Source organism: Argentina silus (genome assembly GCF_951799395.1).
Source record: "Argentina silus genome assembly, chromosome: 2".
Lineage (NCBI taxonomy): Eukaryota > Metazoa > Chordata > Actinopteri > Argentiniformes > Argentinidae > Argentina > Argentina silus.
Genome location: NC_139656.1, coordinates 11,965,628 through 11,991,795, shown reverse-complemented (window position 1 = coordinate 11,991,795; position 26,168 = coordinate 11,965,628). Strand labels below are relative to the sequence as shown.

General features: G+C 42.1%; 2 protein-coding genes across 2 annotated transcripts in view; both read left to right on the top strand.

Annotated features, from left to right (window-relative positions):
• The first annotated feature begins 13,305 nt into the window (after positions 1-13,305).
• On the top strand, positions 13,306-16,775 carry msantd2 (Myb/SANT DNA binding domain containing 2). Its single transcript, XM_083689282.1, has 4 exons — positions 13,306-13,761; positions 14,377-14,632; positions 14,848-14,911; positions 15,080-16,775. The coding sequence occupies exons 1-4, from the start codon at positions 13,321-13,323 to the stop codon at positions 16,011-16,013; spliced, it is 1,695 nt and encodes a 564-aa protein (XP_083545408.1). The 5' UTR covers positions 13,306-13,320; the 3' UTR covers positions 16,014-16,775.
• A 2,506-nt stretch (positions 16,776-19,281) lies between these two features.
• The window catches only part of esama (endothelial cell adhesion molecule a), a 48,086-nt gene continuing 41,199 nt past the window's right edge, over positions 19,282-26,168 (top strand). The window contains exon 1 of the mRNA XM_083692348.1: positions 19,282-19,828. Coding sequence (XP_083548474.1) covers positions 19,762-19,828 — 67 coding nt within the window. The 5' untranslated portion in view covers positions 19,282-19,761. The remainder of the gene's footprint in view (positions 19,829-26,168) is intronic.

Sequence of the window (26,168 nt, the reverse complement as noted above, 5' to 3'; positions counted from 1 at the left end):
GGAACACTCTCCAGGAGGTAGGCGTAAATGTGTCAGAGACTACCATCTTTAGAATACGCCACCAGCTGAACTACAGTTCACTGCAAGGTGCAAACCACTAGTTATCCTCAAAAAGGATAGTCAGGTTACAGTTTGCTAAAAAGTACCTAAAAAGGTCTTGTGGACAGATAAGATTAATATTATTGTGTATATGTGAAGCAAGTGGAAAGTTTGGAGAAAAAGAGATCTGCCCAAGACTTACGGCATACCACCTCATTTGTGAAACATGGTGGAGAGGGTGTTATTGTTTGGCATGTATAGCAGCTGCCACTAGAACTGGCAAACTTGTCTTAATTGATGATGTAACTGCTGACTGCAGCAGCAGAATGTATTCTGAAGTGTACAGAAACCTCTTGTCTGCTCGAGTACAAGCAAATGCCTCGAAATTCATTGGATGGCACTTCATCATACAGTAAGACAATGACCCAAAACATACTGCCATAGCAAAAAGGGAGTTTTTCAGGGCCAAAAAGTGGCAACTTCTTGACTGGCCAAGTCAATCTTCAGATTTAAATCCAACTGAACATGCATTTCATTTCCTGATGATAACATTTTAGGCAAAATACCTCGAAACAAATAACAACAACTGAAGATGGCAGCAGTACAGGCCTGGCAGAGCATCACCAGTGAAGATACCCAGCGTCTGGTGGGGTTAATGGGTCGCAGACTTTAGGCAGTTATTGCATGCAAAGGATTGTCAAACAAATGCTTAACACAAGTGCTTAATTTCGACATATTAATCTGTCCCATTACTTTTGGTGCCCTGAAATAGGGGGGCAATGTATAAAAAGTGTTTTCATTTCTATGTACACAAACACCATCAAATAAAAGCTGAGAATCTATACTTTAACCTCATTGTAATTGTTTGATTTCAAATCCAAACTTTTGGAGTACAGAGCCAAAAGAAGAAAAATTGCTTCATGGTCCTACTACTAATGCAGGGCACTGTATATGAAAGTGTCATGAGAGCATTTCATGAGAACATATTCTTCAGAAAACATTAGGTCACAGACATCAATCAAATGTTTAGTTAACAAACCTTCATTGTTCATCAAAGGCACACCTTCGAAGTATCCAGAAAATCAAGTGCCTATTGTGACCTAAGCATTTTAAAAGCAGCCTGATTCCCCACCTCACTTTGTGAAGCCTTGAACTTGGATTCCCTCACTACTCACCCTTCCCTCCCAACCCTCTCTCCATCTCTTCATCAGAAGCATGGAGGTGTGACATGACTTTGGCCTTGACCCTGGGTCTACCTGACTGTTTTTTTTTACAAGAGGGTGGAGATCAGATGTTTTTGGTCATTACACCGCCTCTCATTAGATACTCGCCTCGTCCACATCAAGCTAATGAGACAGTGTTTAATGTTCGAGCTGCAGCCCCTGTGAGGGACTCATTGATGAGGGAGCACGTGTGTTGGGACGCGCCAGGCTGAATTACCCCCACGTCTGACTAGAGGATGGCACCTGGGCCTCTGTCGCTCGGGGGAGGTTAGCCCAGGGTGTGGGGGCTCCCCTGGGGGAAGAGAGGGCTGGACTCAGCTGGGGGAAGCCGCCATGGTAAATGCTCATTGGGGCAGCATGGATGGAAGGATGTGAGAGTCTTTGATTTTTTGGGAGGGGGGACAGTTGACAGGGTAGGAGAGGATCTATTGTTTGAAGACGCGGGAGAATTCAGTACGACTGTCTCACTTAATTGGCAAAAGTCAAGCAGAATTAATTCATTTGGCATGTTCTGCCATTTTCATTTATCTGTTTAAGTATTCATACTGCACCTTGAGTCTGCCATGGGACATTTTGATGCAAACATTGTAAAAGAGGCACACAATGCTCATACAACATTCATCACCGTTCTCAAAGTAAAAATGCTAGTTTTTCAAAAGCTTAACAAATACGACAGCCCATTGTTTCTGTTTTTGTGTCACTGGGCTGCTAATTGGACAAATTGGTAATGACTGTGATACCAAAAAACAAATAACGTTGGCTACCAAGAAGCAGTCACTGCACTGATTACAAGGGCATGTTGTTTACAAAGTCATAGGATTCAATGTTTTGATGCTTACTTGATTTTAATGAATTTATTTATTTTTATCAGAAGGAGCATATCAATTCAATTCCATTTCTTTTTGTATCACAAAAATGCTGGATAGAAACATCTGAAAAATAAACCAAGAAGGAATCAGAAGAACAGTGGTGAAAAGTACTGTAAGTACAGTATGAACATTATCTACTCTATGGCTGCAACTTTTTCAGACAGCAATTGCTTAAGGTGTTTTTAACACCTGCTGTAAGAGGGAAGAGTCGTTTCCTAGTATTGCTCGTCTTCAACCCTGTGTGGTTGAGCTGACATTAATATTGTCCCCAGACTTAAACCTGGGCTGCTTTCCAGTACTTTAGAGGTGCAGCTTTTTACTTACCTTACGACTTTTCCTCGATTTGAAAAAGTCATAAAGGTAAGGTAAGGATGGGAGGAAAAGTTGCAAGGAAAAATCTGCGCTAAAATGAATCCTTGTTCACTCCAATGTCACATTAAGCAACATTTGTATCAATTTATTTATACACCAAACTTACTATTAACAACACAGTGAGGCTACAGAGGGCATATACCTGAGTTAAGGCATGTGTCACAGAACATAATGAAAGTATTTTAACCTGTACAAATGTCATTATCAGAGCAATGCATTATGGTGTGACATTTCCCCAAATGCTTCCGCAAAACATAGGCTCTGTTCGAATACCCTTATCAACTGAAGGAACCTTCCTTCCTCGCTTCAAACATCCTGTCCTACCACCTTTTACCGAGGCTGCTTGGATGTAAAGGCTGCTTTTGAATACTTCAGAAGATGGGGCTTTTGTTCTTACCTTGCGACTTTTCCTGGACCTTGTTTGAAAACGTCACAAAGTTCATGGGAAAATTTCCCCAAACGCTTCCACAAAAGTTACATCCAAACAGCCTTGGTAAAAGGTTGAAGCAGAGGACGTTTGAAGCTCCTTTCCTTTATGCTTCGGACAATTCTAATGGTCCTTATTATGACTGCCGGTTAGTAACTTCCAGGTCAACTAGCAAGGAAGGAAGTTTCCTTCAGGTCAGAAGGGAACCCGAACGGAGCCCTGGCCTGTGTGGAAATTAACTTACTGAGTAAATATTTGTCATTATTTGATTTTAGTCAATCACATGACTGGTGGCATGGCTGCAATCAGAATCACGTGTGGTGTGCAAGCACTGGTGTGCTGTGGGAGATGATTGATCCAAGATAAAGCCAATTGCTATGCATCACAGTTTTTCCAAAACTTTGGGCAAACAATGGCCACGTTTGGCGGCTTGGTCCAACAGACCTTCTGAGCATATTGGGCTTAAGTGTCTGGGAACGGGATTAAGATGGCATGCCTACGGCAGGTGCTGCAATTAGTGCTGGCAATGGGCACACGTAATGATCATTCACACCTGCACAATAATGATCCTGAGAACTCAGCGAAGGGGAATGAGATGAAACAGAATTTGATGGTGGGTGTGATAATAATAATGATGACTCAGCCTTCATAAAAAGCAGTGGGAAAATGTGTTCTTTCAAAAGAGAGGGATCGTAAACTATTGAACTGAAAATTAACCAACACCTGCAATACACACTTCATAGGGAGAAAATTACGGCTGATTGAAAATGAGCATTCTATTGTTCCCAAGTATGATATCCTCCCTCTCAACCAAATCCGCCCTCTTAGGAATATATTACCATTTGAATGAAAACACATGCATGAATAGAATGGGCTTTAAGTATTTATCATGCAAAAACTTTAAAATTATAATGACACCTCAAGGCTTATAATAACAGACAGTCTATAATTACAAAGAGATCTGCCTTCAAACTCAAAGTTAATAAAAGACTAGATTAAATGTCTCTAGTATACCTCACAGTAAAGCCTTTTCCTGAATGAGTACAAATACAGCCATCGCTTCATTAATCTAAGTTATGGCTACGCATGTACATTGAGTATAATGGGTACCTCTTAATGGCGTGTAGATTAACAAGAATCCCACTGTTCTGTACAGATTTGCATTCCCGAATGTCCAATCACCTATGGAGCTATAGGGGCCAGGCATTACCTCTAAAAGATGTGATTTTAAAGGCCAGAGGAGAGCCATTTCCTGGCAGCATGTGTACCTCTCAGTGAGATTTGAAAATAGGATGGTCTGAAAAAATTACTGAAGATATTCTCACTGAAGGTGTATCAAGATAAAAATTGCATTATAACTGCTTAACATATGACTAAAACAAGCTCTGATATAAAAGTATAGTAAATGTGCTACAATGTACACAAATACATATTGTTTTATTCCCTTGATATACTGTATTGCACTCCCTTAATTCATCTGCTCAGACAAAACCTGCCTTGAAAGGTTAGGCTGTCCACTCTTTTCCTATCTCTGACCTTTACCAGACACCAATTGCATGGAACTTGTCCAAAACCATGCCCAGTGGGAGAAGGGAGCTCTGGAGGATTTCTCCTTCCCTCTGGACAGGTCATGACCCCTGGCCACAGAGAGGGCAAATGCCCACTACTGGCAACTGGCAAAGCAGCATTCAAATTGAGCCGTGACCCTGAAGGATGTCCAATCAAACACTGTCACAACAAAGATGAGCCCTTAACACACTTGCCACACTCCACTAGGCCCATCAAGTGACCAATTAAAAACACAATTCAGTTGTATGCCTCACACAGAGAAAATATCCCCTCCACAGGTTTAAAATTGTGTTACATTGTGACTGCAAATGTAATGTAATGTAAATGCATTTAATAAGGATTGTTTACTGGTCTACACAAATTGCACTCAAATTACCTTTACAAGTTACACAATAGTTGGATTGACGACAACTTTGCGCACATAACTTTTAGAACCTGGCTACAGATACAGATGCGTATTGGAATTACCAAAGGCTAAAATCTTGTTAGATCACTGCTGACAAAACGGTCATTGCAAAGAGGATGATAGCAGGCTAAAGTTGGCTATAGCAAACTACTGCTCCAGCCTACAACTTAGCTTGCTGTAAAAACACAGAAAGAAAACGTGACAGGTTTATGATGTACAGTACTTGTACAGCGATGTTCTTCTTTACGAGATTAGGCCACACCCTTTCAAATTGAAATTAAAAGTTGACTTGTCATTACATAGCATACAGGGTATTTAATGTAACAAAATGCTTGGGGCAAGCTAGCTATTCAACAATACAACAATCAATGAACAATCAACAATGTTGCTGCAGGGTCTGCCTGTCAGGAAGTCCAGGATCCAGTTACACAGGGAGGTGTTAAGACCCAAGTCCCTGAGCTTGGTGACAAGCTTGGAGGGGACTATTGTGTTGAATGCTGAACAGTAGTCAATGAACAACATTCTCACAAAGGTATCTTGTCTAGACAGTGTGTAGGGTAAGGTGAGGGCATGGCGTCATCAGTGGATCTGTTGAGACGATATGCAAATTGGAGAGGGTCTAGTGTGGCAGGTAGAGTTAATGTGGGACTTAACCAACCTCTCAAAGCACTTCATGATGACAGACATGAGTGCAACAGGGCAATAGTCATAAAGGCAGGTTACCTTGGTCTTTTTGGGCATTGGAACAGTTGTGGTCACCTTAAAACAGGTGGGGATTACAGACTGGGACATATGAATACATATCCATGAATACACCTGCCAGTTGGTCAGCAATTGCTCGGAGGACACGTCCAGGGATGCCGTCTGGGCTGGCTGACTTTTCTGAAAAAGTGCCACAGTCAGTCTTGTTTGTGCTATGCAAAAACACACCTGGAATATTCTGTTGCCATGTGGAAAAAGGTTTTATGGTCAGGCGAGACTAAGATTGAACTTTTTGGACTGAACTCCAAGCACTATGTTTGGTGAAAACCAAACACAGCACACCACCCAAAACACACCATACCTACTGTGAAGCATGGTGGTGGCAACATTATGTTGTGGGGATGTTTCTCTTCAGCGGGGACTGGGCAATTGGTCAGGATTGAAGGGAAAATGGATGCTGCCAAGTACACCCTAATTCTTGACAACCTGCGTCCCTCTGCTAGACAGCTGAAGATGGGCAGGTCATTCACCTTCCAACACGACAACGATCCTAAACATACCGCCAAAAGAACAACGCAGTGGCTTAAGGATAGAAAGGTGAATGTCCTTGAGTGGCCAAGTCAGAGCCCTGACATAAATCCGATAAAGAATCTGTGGATGGACTTGAAGAGAGCAGTCCATCGCCGCTCACCACAGAATTTGACTGAATTCGAACAATTCTGCAAGGAAGAATGGGCAAATATTCTCCAATCTAGGTGTGCAAAGCTAATAGAGACATATCCAAACAGATTGATGGCTGTAATTGCAGCAGAAGGTGGCTCTACAAAGTATTAAATCAGGGGACTGATGACTTTTCCAACCCTGTTATTCTTGTTTTTCATTTTTTGTAAATTTTCAGAACTGTGGCCTTTTTTTTCATTAGTTTGATGTTGTATGGCTAAATTTGTATTTTTTTTTTTTAATGGGTTTTGATTTCAGGCTGTACGACAAATATAGTAACTATTTCAAAGGGGTATGATGACTTTCTATAGGCACTGTAAGTCTGTCTCCTTACAAGGAACAGTTTTGCCTTAAAGGGATAGTTCACCCAAATTACAAAATCACATATTTGGTGCCTTACCCTGAAATGAATCAATGGACAAGAACAGATTTTAATCCACACTTTGATTCTGTTTATCTGGGCACTGTAACTAACAGCTAATTGTCAGCATTTTTTTTTAACAATTTTTTTTAACATTAGCATGTTTAAGATGCCATGTTGACGTCATTTATACAGTACCTTCGGAAAGTATTCAGACCCCTTCACTTTTTCCACATTGTGTTGTGTTATAGACTAAATTTAAAATGGATTAAATTAAAAGAATTTGCCATCAATCCACACACAATACCCCAGAATGACAAAGCGAAAACAGGTTTTTCGAAATTTCAGTAAATTTATTAAAATTGTAGAATGTAGAAATACCTCATGTACATAAATATTCAGACCCTTTGCTATGACACTCTTAAAATGAGCTAAAATGCAAAAATGTCATCAACAAATCACTCAGTAAGTTTAAGTTTAATAACCTCTACGTGGATGCAGTGGCCGCGCTACTCTGTCACGGCTTTTCACTGTCCTGGCGCCTCGCTGGTGGAATGAGCTTCTGTCAGGACTGCAGAGTCACTTCCGATCTTCCGCCGTAGATTGAAAACCCATCTCTTCAGTCTACATCTTAACAGTCCCTCCCTAAAGACCGTTTCACCCTCACTACCCCCCCTATACTAACCCTAACCCCAACCCTAGAGACCTCTTCATCCCCGCGACCCCCCTGTACAAGTTCTCTCCTGCTAATAAAATAAATTTTAAAAAATAAAATAAAAAAGTAGCCTACTAGCATTACGACTGCCAATGGCCCCTGGTGTGAGCACTGATTACTTTGTCTTATGATGACTGTTGAATAGATGATTCACTTACTTAAACAAATGTATTGTTGTAAGTCGCTTTGGATAAAGGCGTCTGCTAAATGCCATAAATGCAAATGTAAAAAGTTGAATTGAGTCCATTTTTAATGCAAGTGCAAATGTAATTTTGGAATTAATATCTTTGTTTTTATAGGGTCTCTGATTTGCAGAGGAATCAATTACACACTGTGTGGATCAGGTTGTCATTACAAACTGAATTCAAGATGGATTACACCACAAGCTGAATGACACAAGTGGGCTTCACCCAGAGAATGCAGACGTGTTACAATCAAACATATACAACGAAACGCTATGAAAGATTAATGACCACAAACCTAATCATGTACAATTATTTGTGTCATACATTTATTACAGGCGTGCCCACTACCTGACCTACAGGCAGTTCATAAGCTGGTGCTGGGGCTATCTTGGAAGGCGCAACAGGTGGTGCTTCCTGTGTGGTGCTCCGAAATTCATCAGGACTATCCAAATGAAGATGAAGAGGCAGAATACCCCGGGTGTAGACCACCCCTTGATAATTGGTGAGATCCGTGCTCTGTTAAAAGCACAGACTTACATTCAACTCTGTCAATTCCGAAGAATACAAGAAATCGTGAGCTGATCTGCGCAGGGCCATCCGCAAAAAAAGAATTACAGAGGCAAGGTCGAAACACTATACCAGAGCACTGATGTGTGAGGCATGTGGCGTGGACTACAGACTATAGACAGAAATCTGACAGTTTGGGTAACGTTGCTACGCTACCGGACAAGCTTAACAACTCCCATGCTCGGTTCGACAGCATCAACACTGTGCCCCCCCTCTCGCTGTTTGCGAGGACAACATGCTAGCAATTAACACACCGACATTAGGAAGGCTTTTAAGCGCATCAGCAACCACAAAGATGCCGGTCCCTGGCCGCCAGCTGTCTTCACGGACATATTCAATCTATCCCAGTCCCAGTCTGTAATACCCACCTGTTTCAAAGCACTACCACTATCATCCCAGTCGCCAAGAAAAACAAGGTAACCTGCCTCAAAGACTACTGCCCTGTTGCACTCACCCCAATCATCATGAAGTGCTGGTGAAATCTCACATCAACTCATCATTATCTGCCACTCTGGAATTCTCTTCAGTTTCCATACAGTTTGCTGATGACACCACTGTGGTTGGCTTGATCACCAAAAACGACGAGTCAGCCTACAGGGATGAGGTAAGAGTCCGTGGACTTCAGGAGGAAGGGGGGGGGGGGACCACGCCCCCATCCACATCGGCGAGGCTGCAGTGGAGAGAGTCAGCAGCTTCAAGTTCCTTGGCGTCCCCACATCACGGAGGACTGTCAGTGCCTGTTTTTCCTCAGGCGACTGAGGAAATTCGGTATGGACCCCCAGATCCTTACAAACTTTTACAGATGCACCACAGAGAGTATCCTGACCGGCTGTATCACAGCCTGGTACAGCAGCTGCACCGCCCTCGACCAAAAGGCTCTTCAGAGGGTGGTGAAAAGGTCCCAGTACACCGAGGGCCGCAAGCTACCAGCCAATCAGGACCTACACTCTGAGAAGTGCAAGAGGAAGGCTGGGAAGATCATCAGGGACCCCAGCCACCGTAGCCAACTGGAACAGTTTCTACCCCCAGGCCATAAGACTGCTCAACCAACCAGGCACATCTGACATTATCGCACTTATTATTGCACTAGTACTCACTAGTCACTTTATTGTCACTTTTATTACTTATTATTGAATTGTTGATGCTGATTTGTTGAGTGTGGAGCAAGGTCCCAAAAATTTCACTTGTGTATTACAACTGTATGTGATAAGTGACAAATAAAATTTGATTTGAATTTATTTGATTTGACTTAACCGGGACACGTAGGTTGCAATGGCCTCTGCCTTCTCTGGTCGCTCGTACTGGGCACACAGGGGTTCTGGCACCGACACAGCATACAGTTCCATGCCGTAGAAAACAGGGTCATTGATGACCTCATTGAAGAGGAGGTTCATGAACTTGTCAATGTATCCTAAATACAATTTATAAAATGTCTTCCTTTTGGTGTCTCAATGAAGTGGAATGCTGCCAGGTAAAGCCTGAAATGAAAGTGATTTTAGTAGGAATAGCACACAATGTGTACTGAACATGTTTACGGCAGACCTATTTATATCTACCTGCACAGCATTCCAAGGTAGGAAAACGCAACATTCTTGGGTGCAAACCGTAGGATAACACTGTGGAAACCCTCCAAGGCAGATGTCTGGTGGAGTGAGCTGAGCTTTGCAACGTCTTTGAGAAGTCGCTTGTTGGTCAGCACTTTCTCAAGCCTGTAGAAAGGCTTGGTTGCTAGGAAAAATAAACAAGACACACATACAAAGGAAATATAGACAATATTCATTGAAATGCATACAGAAAACATACAAGTGTGCTGAATAGTTCATTCATTAAATGAAATGTAATTCAATGCTTATACTTGAATGTGTCTGTAGAAGGCGGATGCAGGCACACAGGGAAGAAGGGATCTTCATATTCATGGACATTTTTTACATAGTTCAGCAGAAATGTCCACTTTGCAACAGTCTCTTCCCCACTTGCACAAGTGGTACAAGTGGTTCTTGGTGCTCGGCTGCCATTTCTTCACCTTCGAACAGTCCTTCTCCTTCGAGATTCCCACTACCTTGTTGAGTGGGATGCGTTCATGGCAAATATAAGATAAAGATAGAACTATAATCAATACATAATCACTCACTATTGCAATGGTTTTGTTATTAGGATGATACCTTTTGATACATGCCACACGTCATAGTAGGGCATGATGTCTGGTCTCAGCTCCCTGAGGAACCTCTGTATCTGTGGGTGTCTGTCAGTGAAGAGACAAGACACCTTCACACCAGACTCCTCAAGGAACATGAGACTGTGGATCAAGCCCTCCTTCTCCATATGCAAACTGCCGCCCACCTCATTGCTCTATTGATTCAAAAGACAGAAAATCAGAAACATGGCAATAAAATGATTGTGTTTCACCAAAACAATGTAACACCTATAAAAACTCTCAATAAAGACATAATTTCAATTCTATATCAATGATCTATGATGCATTATTTACATGCAATCAAAGCAATTCAAATTCAACATGGTAAGATTACCTTATACAAGTGACTTGGGCATATGTTGTCTTGAATCAACAATCAATACACATATACGCTCTTTTTCTTTTCCAAGGTTCCCAACATCATCCGTCGTTTTGGCGTGCGATTTTTTGCAGGGGAATGGGACTGGGAGACTGTGTGAGTGAGATCGGGATAAGAGTGAAATTAGTTAGCCATCAGCGTCTGCCCGCCAAATTATTTTGCTACTGTAACACACAGCTAACATACAGCTAACATTAGATACACCAGGATCGTCCAACATACTGCCAATTTTGGGAGGCAAGCTAACATTAGCTAACAAGTAATACATAATACAGCAGTTTATAAATCAAACACAAATCTAACCTCTAAAGAAGCTAGTTAGCTCGACGTTCTAGCCCAGATATGCTAGCTAACGTTTGCTAGCTAAGCAACATTTGAATTGGATTGGGAAGCAGCTAGCTAGCTAGCTACTTGCATGTTCTAGCAGGCTCATTTGACCGATGATGGAGCTTGATGTCGGGAGAGGAGGGTACAGCTCCATCAATGAGCACAAGCTGGCTGTCCAAACCAAGAGCTTTCTGCTGGTATTTTTTTAAACTGTCCTGTGCAAAATTGGCGCTACACACACAGGTTTCTGTATTAAAGTCACCACTGGGGCCATGGCTCTCTAAAAACGTAATCCACCTCTTCTTCACTACTTAATCTCTGGGGAGGTGAAAAAGGGTTCTGCGTTGGGTGGGTGTGCATACAAGGACGACACAAACACGGGGTGACGGCATGCTAACTAGCTAGTTGAAGGGAGGGAAGAGCAGATGAAATGAAGCCAGAGAGGGGGATAGATAGAGATCAGTACAGATGTAGAGATAGATTCGAATAGACAAATGGACAGTTATAGATTAGATTAGATAAATGGGTCGAAAAGAGTGTGGGTCATAGACGTTAAAAGGCGACCCCGGGCAGCCACGTGCAGGCCTCTGCCGATCCAGCATGCGCAGTGCGTTACGAAGACACGAATGACTTGGGAAAGCATAGCCCTTTGCCGATCGAGCATGCGCACTGGGTTACCAATACAAGAAGCACACGGGAACGCGTAGCCTCTGCCGACCGAGCATGCGCACTGAGTTACCAATATGAGTAGCACACGGGAACGCGCCTCAGCCCTCAGCCAGCAAGCAATGTTGGCAACAAGGGCAATACAGACTCAGCTGATAAAACAGTACCCACTATAGAAGTTGCTTTTCTTTAACCAAAGCTAAAGCACATATAGATAAACTGCAGTAACCTTAATGGGTAGCTTACAATCAATGACTGTAGAAGGAAACCCATAGTGTAATTTATTCCGATTCTGTAGAAATCAATTGTTGTATTATTTATGAGAAGTTCCTAATCTGCCTGTGTTCGAAATATACCAATCGATTAGTTTCAATATGGCCACGATATTTCGTTTTATTTCATCAGCAACCAATGTATTGTAAATCTCATCTAGCCCACTAAATCAAATTTTATTCTCGATTTAGCGTAATCAGAAACGTATAGGAGTTAGGTAATGTGAGAAACGTGAGTACTGCATTCGAAGTTGACCAAATGGTAATGATTTGAGAAATGAATTAACTGTTTGATCCAAACAGCTCATCAACATCAAGATGAAAATGACTGAATTACCTGTGCATTATAAATAGCCAGGCCATAAATCAACAGGCTATGTTGCTTAGTTTGTCGCATCTTTCATGATCTTTCCCCTCCACTAGTAGGCTACGAATAGTACAATTATAAGCACAAGAGTCATTTTGACACACAACTGATCAGTTCGAACTATTGAAATAAATTGACGAACACATTCTCAAAGCTTTCTACACGCATTTGTTTTTTTTAGTTTTTTTGGGGGGGTGGGGGGTTACAATAATTATTGAGAATATAGAAAATAATAATGCATGTGCTCGACTATACTGAACACAGAATGTGATTGTATGTACTTTAGTGTTTGTGTTCAATTGTTGCAGCACTTCTGGGTGCAACGCGCCGAAGTCTCGCATGGTTCATAAGGTTTCCATGCTCGTTCTCGGTGCCTCGCTCCTGCTAATACAATCCCTGCGCGTTCCAGTCTTTGGCTGCCTCAGACACTTACATATGACGTCACCACTTTATAGAGGTAAGAGAAACGCTTCTATCCTATCGTCCGATCTGGGCTATTAAAAATGACGACGGCCAAGGCATGAATTTGTATATTTTAAGTAATTGTATAACATCAAATTCACACTGGAATCGACCTCATTTGGCCATGAACAATACCGACTACAAGTGAAAATTACAACGGTACCACGAGTGGCCACTTCGTTTTGCGGCGTGCCCGCCAGACGGCCGATTGATCCCCTGGTCATCACACATGAGGGCTCTACAGGTGGCCGCAACCAACAGTTTCCAGAGGCAGTCAGACCAAATAATATGTTCTCCTTTCATGATTCTACAATATAGATTTCGTATCTCTTGGAATTATCAAAGAGGATGCAAACGTCTTTTGGCATTATCTATAGATGCCACCTTTTGTAAATGCATTTACCTGTCACTCGCCTGCCACCACGTTCTATCCCAAAATGTACCCGAACCATTAGCGACGTCAACTCCCATCCCCCTCCCCTTAGCAACAGAAGCAAGATGGCGGCGCCCAGTAACGCTGATCATTCTCCTGAGATAACGACGCCGTTAAAGATTCCTAAAACTGAAGTACCATCACCAGAATCGGAGGATTTAAGTGACAGCAACCCGTATCATTCCAATCCCTCTACACCTAATCGTTTCTCGCCTCTAAACGTAGGTTTGTCGATTTCTGGGACCGCAGGCCGAAGTGGATTGGCCTCTTCATCAAATAGCTTCACTGCTTGCCGAGGGATGTCGTGGACCCCATCCGAAACTAACGCACTCATTGCGGTGTGGGGCAATGAAAGACTCACGGAGGCACGAATGCAGCAGCTGGAGGTTGCAGGTACCGTCTTCTCTGGAAAGGCACCAGGTCCTGCCATGTACGAGCGGGTATCACGAGCCTTGGCAGAACTCGGCTACGAAAGGACTCCATCCCAATGCAGGGAGAGGATGAAGGTAAATGGCACAGAGTAAGCATGTTCATCTATCAGCTAGCTTGCTAACTAGGTTGCTACTCCGCTCCCTCCTCCCTTCGGCTACAGATGCTTGCTTGTCACAATCTTGCTATGTCATTGCCTGCTACGCTCGATTGAAAGTTCATGTTTACCAATACCTAACTGGGTCAAGGATATGTGGCTTTGTAATGTTGCGCACCAATCTATTGTCCACTATCCCATCAAGATAACGTGAGCTAGCACACAGGCAAATATGTAGCAGTAGCATCAATGAGCTGAACAGTGTATTTTAGCAATGAACACAGCTAACATCAGTTTTACTCTTACTAACATCGTTATGATCTTTGCCATGTCCATAATATAACGCCTAGATGAGCGGCCTTAGTGGCCCTCTGCCCTTTGAGACCAATGGCACTACAAACTATCCAAACACTCTCACACAGTTGTGCATGACATGCAAGCTAGATGTCCCAGCTACATACCACCAGCCATTGTCCTTATATGAGGGACCTGTCTCAATTCCAGTTCACAGTATATCTGACTCTAAATATAGCAAATATGAACATCAAGCTCCTCTTCCTTTGACATTCAGTGCTAAATTGTTTTACACCTGCAGACACTGCGCCGGTGCTACAGCCGCGTGAAGGAGCACGGCATCGGCAAAAGGAAGAGCAGCTACTCCATCGAGCAGCTAGAGAAGGTGTTTGGTCAGGGGGGCTGGGACGCCCAGACATGTGCGCCTGTCCTCATCAACAGCAGCGGCCTGTACCAGGAGATGGAGTCTGACGGGAGCACCATGGAGGACCTCTCCCAGGAAGACTGGTGCAACCAGATGCTGGCCTCTGCCTTCCAGGAGGGAGAGATGGAGACTGGTGAGTGGTGTGATGATAATACTGATGAATGATGAAGGTGGTATTAGTGATGAAGATGTAGTAATAACACCTATACATTTTTGTGAAGGTCTGTTTTCACACATGAGCACAATTTGCTTTAGATACAAGCATTTATAAACCATTGTGAGGGAGTCAGCTGACATATTTTATAAAGTGCATACAGGAGGCATGTCATACCGCCTTTGTATCTGCAGAGGAAATCCAGCTTCCAAAGAACAAAATCGTGCAGCTTCGTCCTGAGCCTTCACAACACGTCCAGTAAGTAGTACCGCCGGGACATTAGCTGTGCATTATTCCAAGTCCAGTGATCATTCAAATGCATGGTGATATTAAGCATTTGTCACTGAGTGGATTATCTGTACATTATAAACCTTCCACTAGTTTCAACCTTATCTTGACCGTTAATGCATTTTGGTTTCCCCAAAGGAAACAGGAAGTGATGCAGAACGTGATGCGCATTCTGGAGTCCGTGGAGTTGAAGTGGGAGCACTTCCAGACGTGGACCGACTTCTCGCGCCTACACCTCTCCAACAAGTTGGCCATCTTTGGCGTGGGCTACAACACACGCTGGCGCGAAGACATCCGCTACCACTACGCCGAGATCAGCTCGCAGGTGCCACTTGGCAAGAGGCTGCGTGAGTACTTCAACCCAGAGAAGCCAGAGGGCCGCGTCATCATGACCAAAGTCCAGAAGATGAACTGGAAGAATGTGTATTATAAGTTTTTAGATATTACCATTAGTGAGGCACGCTGCCTGGAACTGCACATGGAGGTGGACTGGATCCCCATAGCGCAGTCCAGGGTCACAGGCTGCAGCAATGGGACCTCCCAGTATCTCCTACCAGGGGGAATCCCCAAGACTTATGGCCTCTATGCTATAGGTTATGAGGAGTTGGTGGTGTCTTCTGCATTGGACAATACAGGGGAGGGCAAGACTCCTGCTTCGCCGCAGCACGACGACTCAGACCAGAGTTTACCTCAGTCCGGGACTGGGTCAGAGTGTGTGGGGGGGGGGCGAGATGGGAAAGGGGAGAGGACAGGGGCCAAAGTGACTTATTGCTTCCTGGGCATCGCGGAGGAGAGGACCCTACAGCAGTGTCTGTTCCAGCACTTTCAGAACTCTGGCAAGCACTACGGGCGTGGGGGGCCCTCAGCTATCACCCGTTTCCTCCAGGGGAACTGTAGCAGTGCTGGGCAGGCTGGGGTAGATGGCTCCCAAGATGGGTGCTCCAAACATTCGGCCATATACATCAAGTTCATTGAGGTGGAGCTGGACTTCCTCTCAGCTGGCTCCCTAGTGGAATGTCTAGAAATCGCCATTGGTTACTCCTTACAGTATAACAACAAAGAGATGTTGTAACTCTCCTTGTTTTGACTCCTGTTGACTGAAGGATGTTATGGACGAATATTTAAAAAAGGGCCTAAGGGACTCGAAGGGCAACATTCTCTATACATAAAACAGCACTGACTGAGACTAAAAAATACACTGTCTTACAATATTCCTCTATTATGTGTGTGAGGTGGCAATTATTTAAGCAGAGTTTAAACAGCAAGGACATATGTTACATGCAATGTAATTGCTACCTGCAGTATTTCAAAGATAACTCAAGATGTTTTGTTACTTTGGCCAGTTTTGCTATGTTGCTCCGCAGTATCTATTTCTCCCAATGTGGTGTCTTATCAGGGAATGTGAGAGGGGATGTGTGACAAGTGCTGGGTGCATTTCCCTACCTCTCATATAGCAGTGGGACGGCAAGAGGAGAACGATGTGCGCTTGTTCTAAAACTGCCTTTTCTTTGACGTTAGAGGTCTATCGTCAGATTTAATGTGCCAGAAAAGATGATGACCGGAAGTGGAACCATTTCAAAGAGTACCTAAAGGGAAAATGGATGAATATATACATATTAAATCTATCTCTATATAGAAATATATATTTAAGAATATATATTGATGTTGTTAAGCATTCCAGCATTTGCGAACATTTAACATTTGAAGATTGTTTTGTTTTGGTATGTATTTTATTGGTTAACACAGTGTCTTTGCGTATTATTGTTTTAAGGTCACAGTCTTGTATGTTTACATGTTCTGAAAAAAGAATAAACAAGGCACTGACCTTCATTTGCCACTCACAAAAAAGATGACGGTTCCAGCAGTCTTTTATTATTGGTGTTTTTATTTTATTTATTAAAGTCCTACATAATATGCTCCCCACACACTACTTTGTTGCATACATTGTGTAATAATATCTAATTCTATATCAAAAAGGAGGAGAGAATAGTCCAACACTGTATGAAAATAGATCTTATTATTCTGAAATGTAGCATGCAATTCATAATCATTGACTGTTTGATGGCATGCCCTATTACTACTCTCCCTGAAGGGGGATTATTTATTTTTTTATCATGCTCTAGTTTGGTCAGCAGGTGGCAATAGAGCCATACCTTGAAAGCTGCAGGCATGGTATTTTTTTGTTTCTCCTATCTGATTTACAAGGTAAATGTGACAGTTTGGCAATCTTTTCCAAGTTTTGAAGGGATGACCAATTGAAGCTTACTCATAGGCTCTCTTTTTCTGCAAAGTCTGTCACTTTTCATTTTGCATAATAATTCCAGGAGCATATAATCTGCAAGCCATTACACAGAGTACCTTAGTGCTTTAGAAAACCTGAGTAGCTTTTCATTTTGAAGAAATAAAACTAAGAATAACAACACATGTTTTGTATCAATGCTCATGCTTTTATCATAGTTCCCTAGGTACACTATTTGACTCCCCCATACTGTTATACATTATTGAGGTCCTCGAGTTACCATAGTTGCAACTTCATCTAGGTGACATTCTGACATTGAAGAAGATACCTCCCTATGGACATTTTGACAGGCTTTTATTTTGATACTGCCTAGTTAATTGTAGCCTTTCATTACCACATTCATTAATACCCATGTTTGCTTCTTCAGGAAAGCCTACAGAGGACAATGTTGACCAACAAGCTCATCTAGGTGATAGTCTATGAGTGTGTTTGGAATTGATGCTGCAAGTCATGAGTGGATCATACCTATGGGCACTACGTCAGCTTTGAAGTTGGTTTAAGGTGCTATGGTTTATGAGTTAGATAACAACCATTCTCAGGTAGTGATTATGGTTGGTGTTAGGGGAATGAACTGGGCAGAGTAGGCCTTTGTCTTAATTTAACCTAATAACATATGTTGTAATATGTTGTTGCATATTAGGGAGGTTAGGGGGTGTTCTGACCTTGTCTCTTCAACGCAGTTCTTCATGGCTGTATTTTGGTCAGCTGTTGGCAATGCCTTTGGTACCAAGCCCTGTCTGTTGTATTTGAGGTTGTAAATAAGAGAATAGACCTTTGCTCTGATAACAATGTCTCATTGTCCTATAGTCATACTGTATGTTTATGTCCAAATTTGAATGTATCAGATGATTAACATCACATGTAAGAAAGAGGACCACAATTTACAGTAATAAAATAGGATTGAAGATTTGTCACTTTATAGCCTGCATATAATTCACAATACTAACCAGATACGTTTAGTGGGTTTAGTCAAATCAATTGTTTCAAGTGTTTATCAAAATAGCTTGAATTTGTTTGATGTAGAGAAGGGTAAATGTATCATCTTTTGTGTAGGCTACTCTGTAGGTCACACACATTATTAGGCATACTCTTTCAGGAACTGTTCATGGTCCTTGACAATATCCACAGAAATGGAATAAGATTTGCAAGTCTCTATGCTTTACACTACCTCCCTTGAATGGAGTGATTCCGAGGAGGTCCACATGCAATCCATGGCAACACTGAAAACTCTGTCTTATACATATAAGATGTGACCCGGTAGCCTTAGGTTTAATCAGCCTCGTCCGCCTCTAATAACTGAGTAGTCCTGCTGCATTAGCCTCACCAGGGTTTCCGTGGCAACTGGCCAGCCTCCGAGTAAAGCAAAGTGAGAGCGGTACACCTCTGAGGGCTGGGCCTGTCTACTTCCACCACTGCTACGGTACAACTTAAATGCTGGGGGGTAGCCCACCGCAGCCCTCTTGACAAGCCACTGAGGCTTGTTTCTTTGCATTAGCCATCTGAGAAATAAACACACAATAACACATGAAATGCAGTTTCAAGAGAGAAAGAGGAAGGTACTTTGAATTTACTTTGTGTGCATTTGGAGATGCTCTTTGATGGGGAAGCTTAAATGGATACTGTACCTTGGTCAGATGTCTTGAGAATTGCTCCAATTGCACAATGCATCAGTTAATAGAGCAATCATACTAAATTAAATAGATTAAATAGAATAGTGCATTAAATAGAATTTGGCTAGTTTCAGTATCTGATTGTACTTTATAATTTTATTTAGTTAATTTCTTCATTCAGTTTTTATTCAATTTGTTCATCCTCAAACCATGAAGTCACAGGTGTGCATTTGTATGTCTGGATGATATTTTTCAAATTAAACCCAAAATAATAGATCATCCACCATTCTCTCACAATAACATTTTGATCTTCACCAGTCCAAAATACTGTATTCCTATTACGTTCCATGTGCTTTGAGCCGATGCACCTGTACTGTAGGTGCACAGGGAGGAGCGTGTGGGTATCGAAGGGCGTTCCTAAACGAGGACAGGTGTCTTTCGTCAAGGTGGCAGACTAGAGATTATTTCGGATAGTTACACATTATGACAACTTTCAGTTTTTGTCGACGACCGCAGATTCCAAAAGCAGCATAGCCGAAGCGTATAAGGGACAATCGAAGAAGACCCTTTGGTGCCGAAGGTTTGACACTTGCTGTGTATTCACTGTGAAGTAGCATACATACTTCGTGCGCGCTTCGCTCCCGATTGCTATAGCCAAAGCTGTAGCAAAACACTTTTACGTCAGCTGCAATGAACGGGACAATTTCAGAGTCAGACTAGGGATAATGTCGCAGATCCAACTCTAGACTACGCATACCCTTCGTCTTCGCATTTGTGGTTCAAGAAAGCCACTTGAAAGACTCTGAACTACAGAAGCCCAAGGCGAAATTGCGCACAGATAACGGGGGAGACTGTATACATTAGGACTGGAAGCAGCGGCTCTGGCACACACAGAAGGCGTATGCTGAACTATGGAGATCTATACTTCGAGGAAACTTGGCACCTTGCTGTCACTTACGCTTCTCCTAGTGTTTCCAGGTAAGACAATGGTCATTATGAGTTTGAAATAATGGTTCTTGTTTTCAAAATATTGTGCTGGCTATTTTTCCAGTTTATGTTAATATTTGTCTTAAGTGTCTGGTTAAATTTATTGTCGAACTGCGCCAACCCACAGAAAACAAAGAATGTTTGAGGTGACATGGGACAATGACCGTACTTGACCCAAAAGGTGAAATTAATAATTGTGTTGTGGCCAGTACATGATTAGTGTTCCTCGGCTTGACATGGGGATTTAAACCTGAAGCACCTGTTTGTTTTCCATCGGATTTGTAACAAGTGTGTTACGCATAATTCAGATGGCAAGGGCAGAATAATCTCGTTATTCGTGTTAGACCCACTGCTTTACCACAATAACTCTGTTTAGCAGCAATGTCTTGGCTCCTATATTACTTTTTTTGTAAAAATGAACTTGCAAGAAACCTACGCGGGCTATAGGGCCTACAGTAAAATGGGCAATTTAGCAAAACTTGTTTAATCCACTTTTTAACAAAAGAGTTATTTAAATAAACAGGCAATGTTAATAATGTAATTTGTTTATTGAACATGTAGGAACTATATTTATAACAATCAACTAAACGTGAAAAATTACACTTTTTTGAAAATATTTGTTTAACTTTCATTCAATTGATATATGCCTACTTATATGGCACACACACTTATTGTTTTAGGATGGACTTGAATATAGTAATTCCTTTTATCTTGTTCCTACATCATAGTTCTGTTTCCAAAACAATCATATGTGCTGATACAGACAATCTCAGAGTTGCTTGTTTCACCTTAGCAGGGTGTGGCATTTTCAATAACAGAATTCCAAGTACTACAGATTATTTCAAGGTCTTGTTCCATTACTGTCAGTACATTCTGTTCCTGTCTCTTATATGTAGTATGCATAATACTGCTTCGTATCTACATTTACATTTATGGCATTTAGCAGTCGCCTTTATCCAAAGCGACTTACAGCAAATACATTTGTTTAAGTAAGTGAATCATCTATCCATCAGTCATCATGAGATAAAGTAATCAATGCTCAGACCAGGGGCCATTGGCAGTCACAATGCTAGGAGAAAAAAAATAATTAAAAAAAATCTTTTAACAGGAGAAAAATACCAGTGCTGTGAGCACCAGGGTCTTGAATCTGATGCGAGCTGCTACCTGGAGCCAGTGGAGGGTGCGGAGGAGGGGTGAATGATAACCTGTCTGACCTGAGCATATCAGATGATTAGAATAAATGTTTCTTCATTTGAGCTTCTTGCCCTTGACTTAAGCATTGTTAGTCTACTGCAGGTGTGTCCCTTAAGATTGAGGGCCATGGCTTGGGAGGAAACAGTCATGAATAGGGTCCTGCTAACAGGAAGACATGATATTCTCAGAACAGCCATGACCATGTTGTTTTGTAATTTGTCATAAGAGGAATTGAGTTGTCCTCTCTGACAAACAGGATAGACCTTAATTGTTCTTTGTGTCCTTTAACCAAACATCAGAGTAACGGGGAAAGCCATGGAAATGAGTTTTGTGGCTGTTAAAGTAGAGAGAACCAGTGCTGTGAAACTGATAGGCAGTGAAAGCCAATTGGACTAATGAGTATTGCAAACGCCCTGGTGCCCAGCAAGTGTGTGGCACACACACAGCCTTGTGTTCCTTTTATCACAGCTTATTGCTCTGTGGGACTTTTAAGGTCTGTGTTTATTTGATTTTAAATCACACTGTGTTTTCAATTTCCTCTTTATTTTGTCCATTGATTTTATGATTATCAAGAATATGAATTCCCTAAAAAACATCCAACAGCAACAAGTTTACATTTTAGCCTAGTCATTTAGCAGACACTCTGGAGCGAATTACACTGCCTCACAATGGTTTATAATACATTTGCCTAAAGTAATTGAAACAACTATCACAATCATCGCAAGTAAGACTTTCTATACGTACAAGTACAAGCAGCCACAGTGCTAGAGAAAATAAAGAAATCAATTGTTAGTATTGTTAGGTTTTGTTGCGATTGAGAAGTGCTAGGAGGGGGAGAGGTCTGATGAGGAGGAGTTATAGTCTGAAATTAAGTATATTTTGATCAGGCTTTTTCTTTCTTTTTTTTCAGTAATCATGTTTCATGTTAACAGAATGATCATTGCATACATGGTGGTGGTATATGGTACATGCATCTAGTATGATTATCTAGTGTCTAACGCTTATTTGCTTCCCTCATTTGAATTACATCTCAGTTCAACAGGTTGAGTAAGTAATCATGTGGTACGTTGTAATTGTTGAAATTACCTTGTGGTGGTTTCCAGGCAAGTACTCTATTGCATCTCATTACTGAAGAAATGTGTTCCCTTTCAGTCAACTTGGTTTGACTCCTCACTATGGGACATGCACTGTGTACCTATTCGCTGAAGACCCCTATACAATCACGCCTGGTACAGACTACTGTCGCTTGCAGGCAGATAGCCCCGTCTACCACCCGTCTTAAATATAGGACCTAGCAAGCACGTTTTATCCTTTCCACTCGCTGACTGTCCGAAGTGTACTGTAGTGTGTTCTCGTAGCTAGCTACAACTTAACTGTTCTACAGAGAATCCTATGATTCGGGATTATGATTCCTATGGTCGTTGTCTCTACTTGAATCCTGCAGTTCATCTTGACTTTCAAAGAAGAATATAGATGAATTTGGTAAGCCACATGTAATGGTTTTCACCTTGTAGTAGGCTAACACAAGAATGTCGATAGCTGGCTTGTGTGCTCTCAATTCTTTGGAATTGTTTGAACCCCTGCTAGCTCAACGACAATTCCTCAAATTATAGGTTAATAACTTGCTTGTGTATGCTATAGCTAGCACTTGGACAGTCGGCTAGCTTGAGTGACTGTTTGGACCACATGAGCCCTTGGCACTTGAGCCCTTTGAGAAAGCATTTTTTTTCTCACCTCATCCGAGGATCATTGTTGGCAGGAAGGTTGGGTAGTTTGCGTGCGTAGTCCTTGGACTACTTGAGCCCTTACTAGTTCAACATAATTTCTAGCTTGTTACCGTGTGTAACATTATCTAGATCTCTAATGTGAGATTCGGCTACCTACTGGGATGGTTGGCTAGATCGAACATTCGTCATTATCAAATGAGTTGGGCCCGCGGCTAATCTGACAGTTGCTAGCTCCTTTGCCTCGTGCGAACTGGGCTAGCACATACATAGCAATGCTACCTATTGCACTCAGGCAATTGACACGCTAGCTATCTTCCGCCATCTTAGTGAAGCTTCATTGCTGCCCTACTTTGGTGTGTGGGCAAGTGCTTTCTCTCAAGGGGGATTTTACTAATTTCAGTTGTTCCCCCCGCTACGGCTGTAGAGTGTGTGTCAAATCTCTTAATTACCCCAGTGTCTCCTCTTTTCTCCCACATGACCCCGCATATTATTACAATACTCGATATTACAGTAGCCTATACTCAGCCTTCACTCAGTGCCTCCATTTCCACAGAGCAAACTCAGACGAATGCCTCATTTTCAAGATGGGTTCATCTGTGGGCATCTGAAGGTTGGAACTTAAAATGGAATTAGTAATAAATAAACCGATGTAAACCAAATCAATATATGTCCATTACAAGCAATATATATATTAATTTGGTTTACATTGCATTACATTTACTTATTACTAATTCTATTTTAATTTCCAGGTTGCAGATAGCCCAGCTACTCTACGTGCCTGCTTGGCGCCACCCGCTGCACAGGCACACCATTTGTTCCACCCTCATCCCGCTGATGGATTTATGGGTTTGGGCCATGAATGGTCCAACCTAAACTTGGAAGGCATGCCTCCAAACATGATGGCACTCTGAATTTGAATGTCATTATGACCTGAAATGGAGTCTATTTGAGGTGTGGTTGCACAGCCCTATCTGCAATCCTCTCCTTCTTACAGGACCTGCTTGACCTTGCAGGACCTTCTCCACAGTAAAATACCTACCTGGCTGCCATCTAGGCATGCCACCTAGGCTTCTTTAGGGCAACTGCTGGGTCATTTTATGAAGGGAGTGCAACATTGTTGTCTGGTTGTCAGATAGTGTGTCCCTCGTGGGACCTGTCTTTGGTTCTGGAGGTGCTCACTAGTGACCACTTCGAACCTCTTCAAACTGTTGATGTAATGGTGCTGTCTTGTAAGACCGCATTGTTACTCGCACTGGCCATGACCAAGTGTGTTAGTGACTTGTGTGCGCTTATGGTTCATCCTTCATGTACTCAGTTTGCCCCGGCGACACTACGATTACATTATGCCCTAACACAGCAGTCGTTCTCAAAGTAATCTCCACGGCGTACCGCTGCCATACTGCTCACTTCCAAGAGCATATTAACACCCTCCGTCCCGTATATAGGTACTATTTATATAGGACTGAGGGTAGGCCTGCAAGCATCACTGGCCTCTTGTTTTGTAGTTTTATTGAACCATTGCCACTTTATGTGCCTACTTTGTTGTTTTTCCCTAATTACTGGAATGGGGAGGTGGGTCAAAGGAAAAGCTGTACCAGTATTGTTATACTTGAAAGCCTTACTCTCTTTCAATTTGATTACAAGTGCTGGTTCCAGGTTATCTGGACAGCTGGACTGGTAATTAACATGAAAAACACATTCATTAGATTATGAAGACGAATTTTAATGAAAATCTTTTAAAATGTAATTCAAAAGTTGCATTTGGTAAGAAGCCCCAAGGCATTATGGAGCACATAGTAGTTGCCGACATTGACACACAGACAACATAAACTAATACCACATGAACAAATGCTGGTAGCGAAGTAGAGAGCGCATTACCAGAGAAGTTTTCACTACTGGCCTATGAGGACAACTCAGGGTAAGATGAATTTTTACCTAATCATGGAAATAGGCTAAACCATTCCTTTAACCTAAACTAGAAGATAATGACAGTCCTCAATGTTCCCAGAGAGTGGTTCATCACTCCCTTGTTTCGAAAGTGAATGACATTATGTGATTAAGTTGTAGGTACGTGTTCTGTATGTGAGATGTAGAACGTGAGTGAGAATAGAGGATAGGGTAAGGGTGTGTGCATTTGTGCGTGTGAACACCTGATAAGCTTGAAGCTGCAGGTCCTTTATCAAAACCTGTTATTCGTGGCCATAGTGTATGGAGCCCACCTAATCTGGGAGCCAACCACCATACAATTCATCTTCCCTTTCCGGACACACCATCTGGTGAGAACAATTTCATTTGTTTTCCAGATGTACTCCACAATGGACTTACTTATTTATTAACAAGGTCATCCCATACAAGCTTCAAAGGCCCCTCTGGCAATAATTCCCCATCACTGTTCAATTCCCAGCACCTCTTAAAAGTGAGAAATGAGAGGGCCTTATTTTAGCTACCCACAGTGGGTTGTTTTGGCTCGAAGGCTTCCAAGAGTGCTTTCGTCATCAAAACTTGCCTTTAAGCGCAGCATATATCTCTTACATATGACGCTCTTTGTTTGTTTCCTTCCTCCCCATTTGCTGCAATGTGTTGACTTTCTCATTGTTCCCCTGTCAATCCCACATCCCAAAATACCCCCGAAAGACCGTAGAGGGGAGGACTCTGGAATGCAATCTATCAAAGTTATGTTAACAACTTTATCTAATTGCTTATTTCTTAAAATAATATCATCTGGATGCTCGCCAAAGACGATTCATTTAGAGCCGGGATTATGGGCCCAGTTTGAAGTCAGTGGTCCCTTGTTTGGGACTCTAGCAACTGCTATGCTTATCACAGGGGATTGAGGATTTATCAGTATTGGTATAGATGTAATGACACGAGAACACAACAACCCATGTCACTTGTTCTGGCAAGGTGAAATGACAGTTGTCCAATCTCAAGCCAGACATAACATGCACCATTGTAATCCCCTAGGCATTGTATACCTCGGACAGTTACATAATTAGGGACCTGAGGAATTCTTGACTTCTTTTCTCTCTTGTCGTTCCATCCCCCAGCACTGGCGCACTTTCAAACCATGTGTTGATAAATAAGTTTCAAACCCATAATACTTATAATAATAATAATCAGAATGTATATACACTTCTCTTCATATGAAGATTCCAATCATATAAGCAAATTTAAAGTAAAACTTTTAATGAATCAACTTTTTAGTGAATCTGTTGCTAACTGTCTGGAGTGTGGAGGCACATGCAGTGCCACTTTAAGAATAAGCTTTGAATTACATGTTGATAATGTGACAGGTCAGGTGGTCAAGAATGTCTTAGTTCCGTACACATAATGTATCCTTTGACCTACAGGGTGAGAAGTATGAGTTCATCCAGGGTTGTGTGCTTATTGTACACATCTATTGCCAGGTA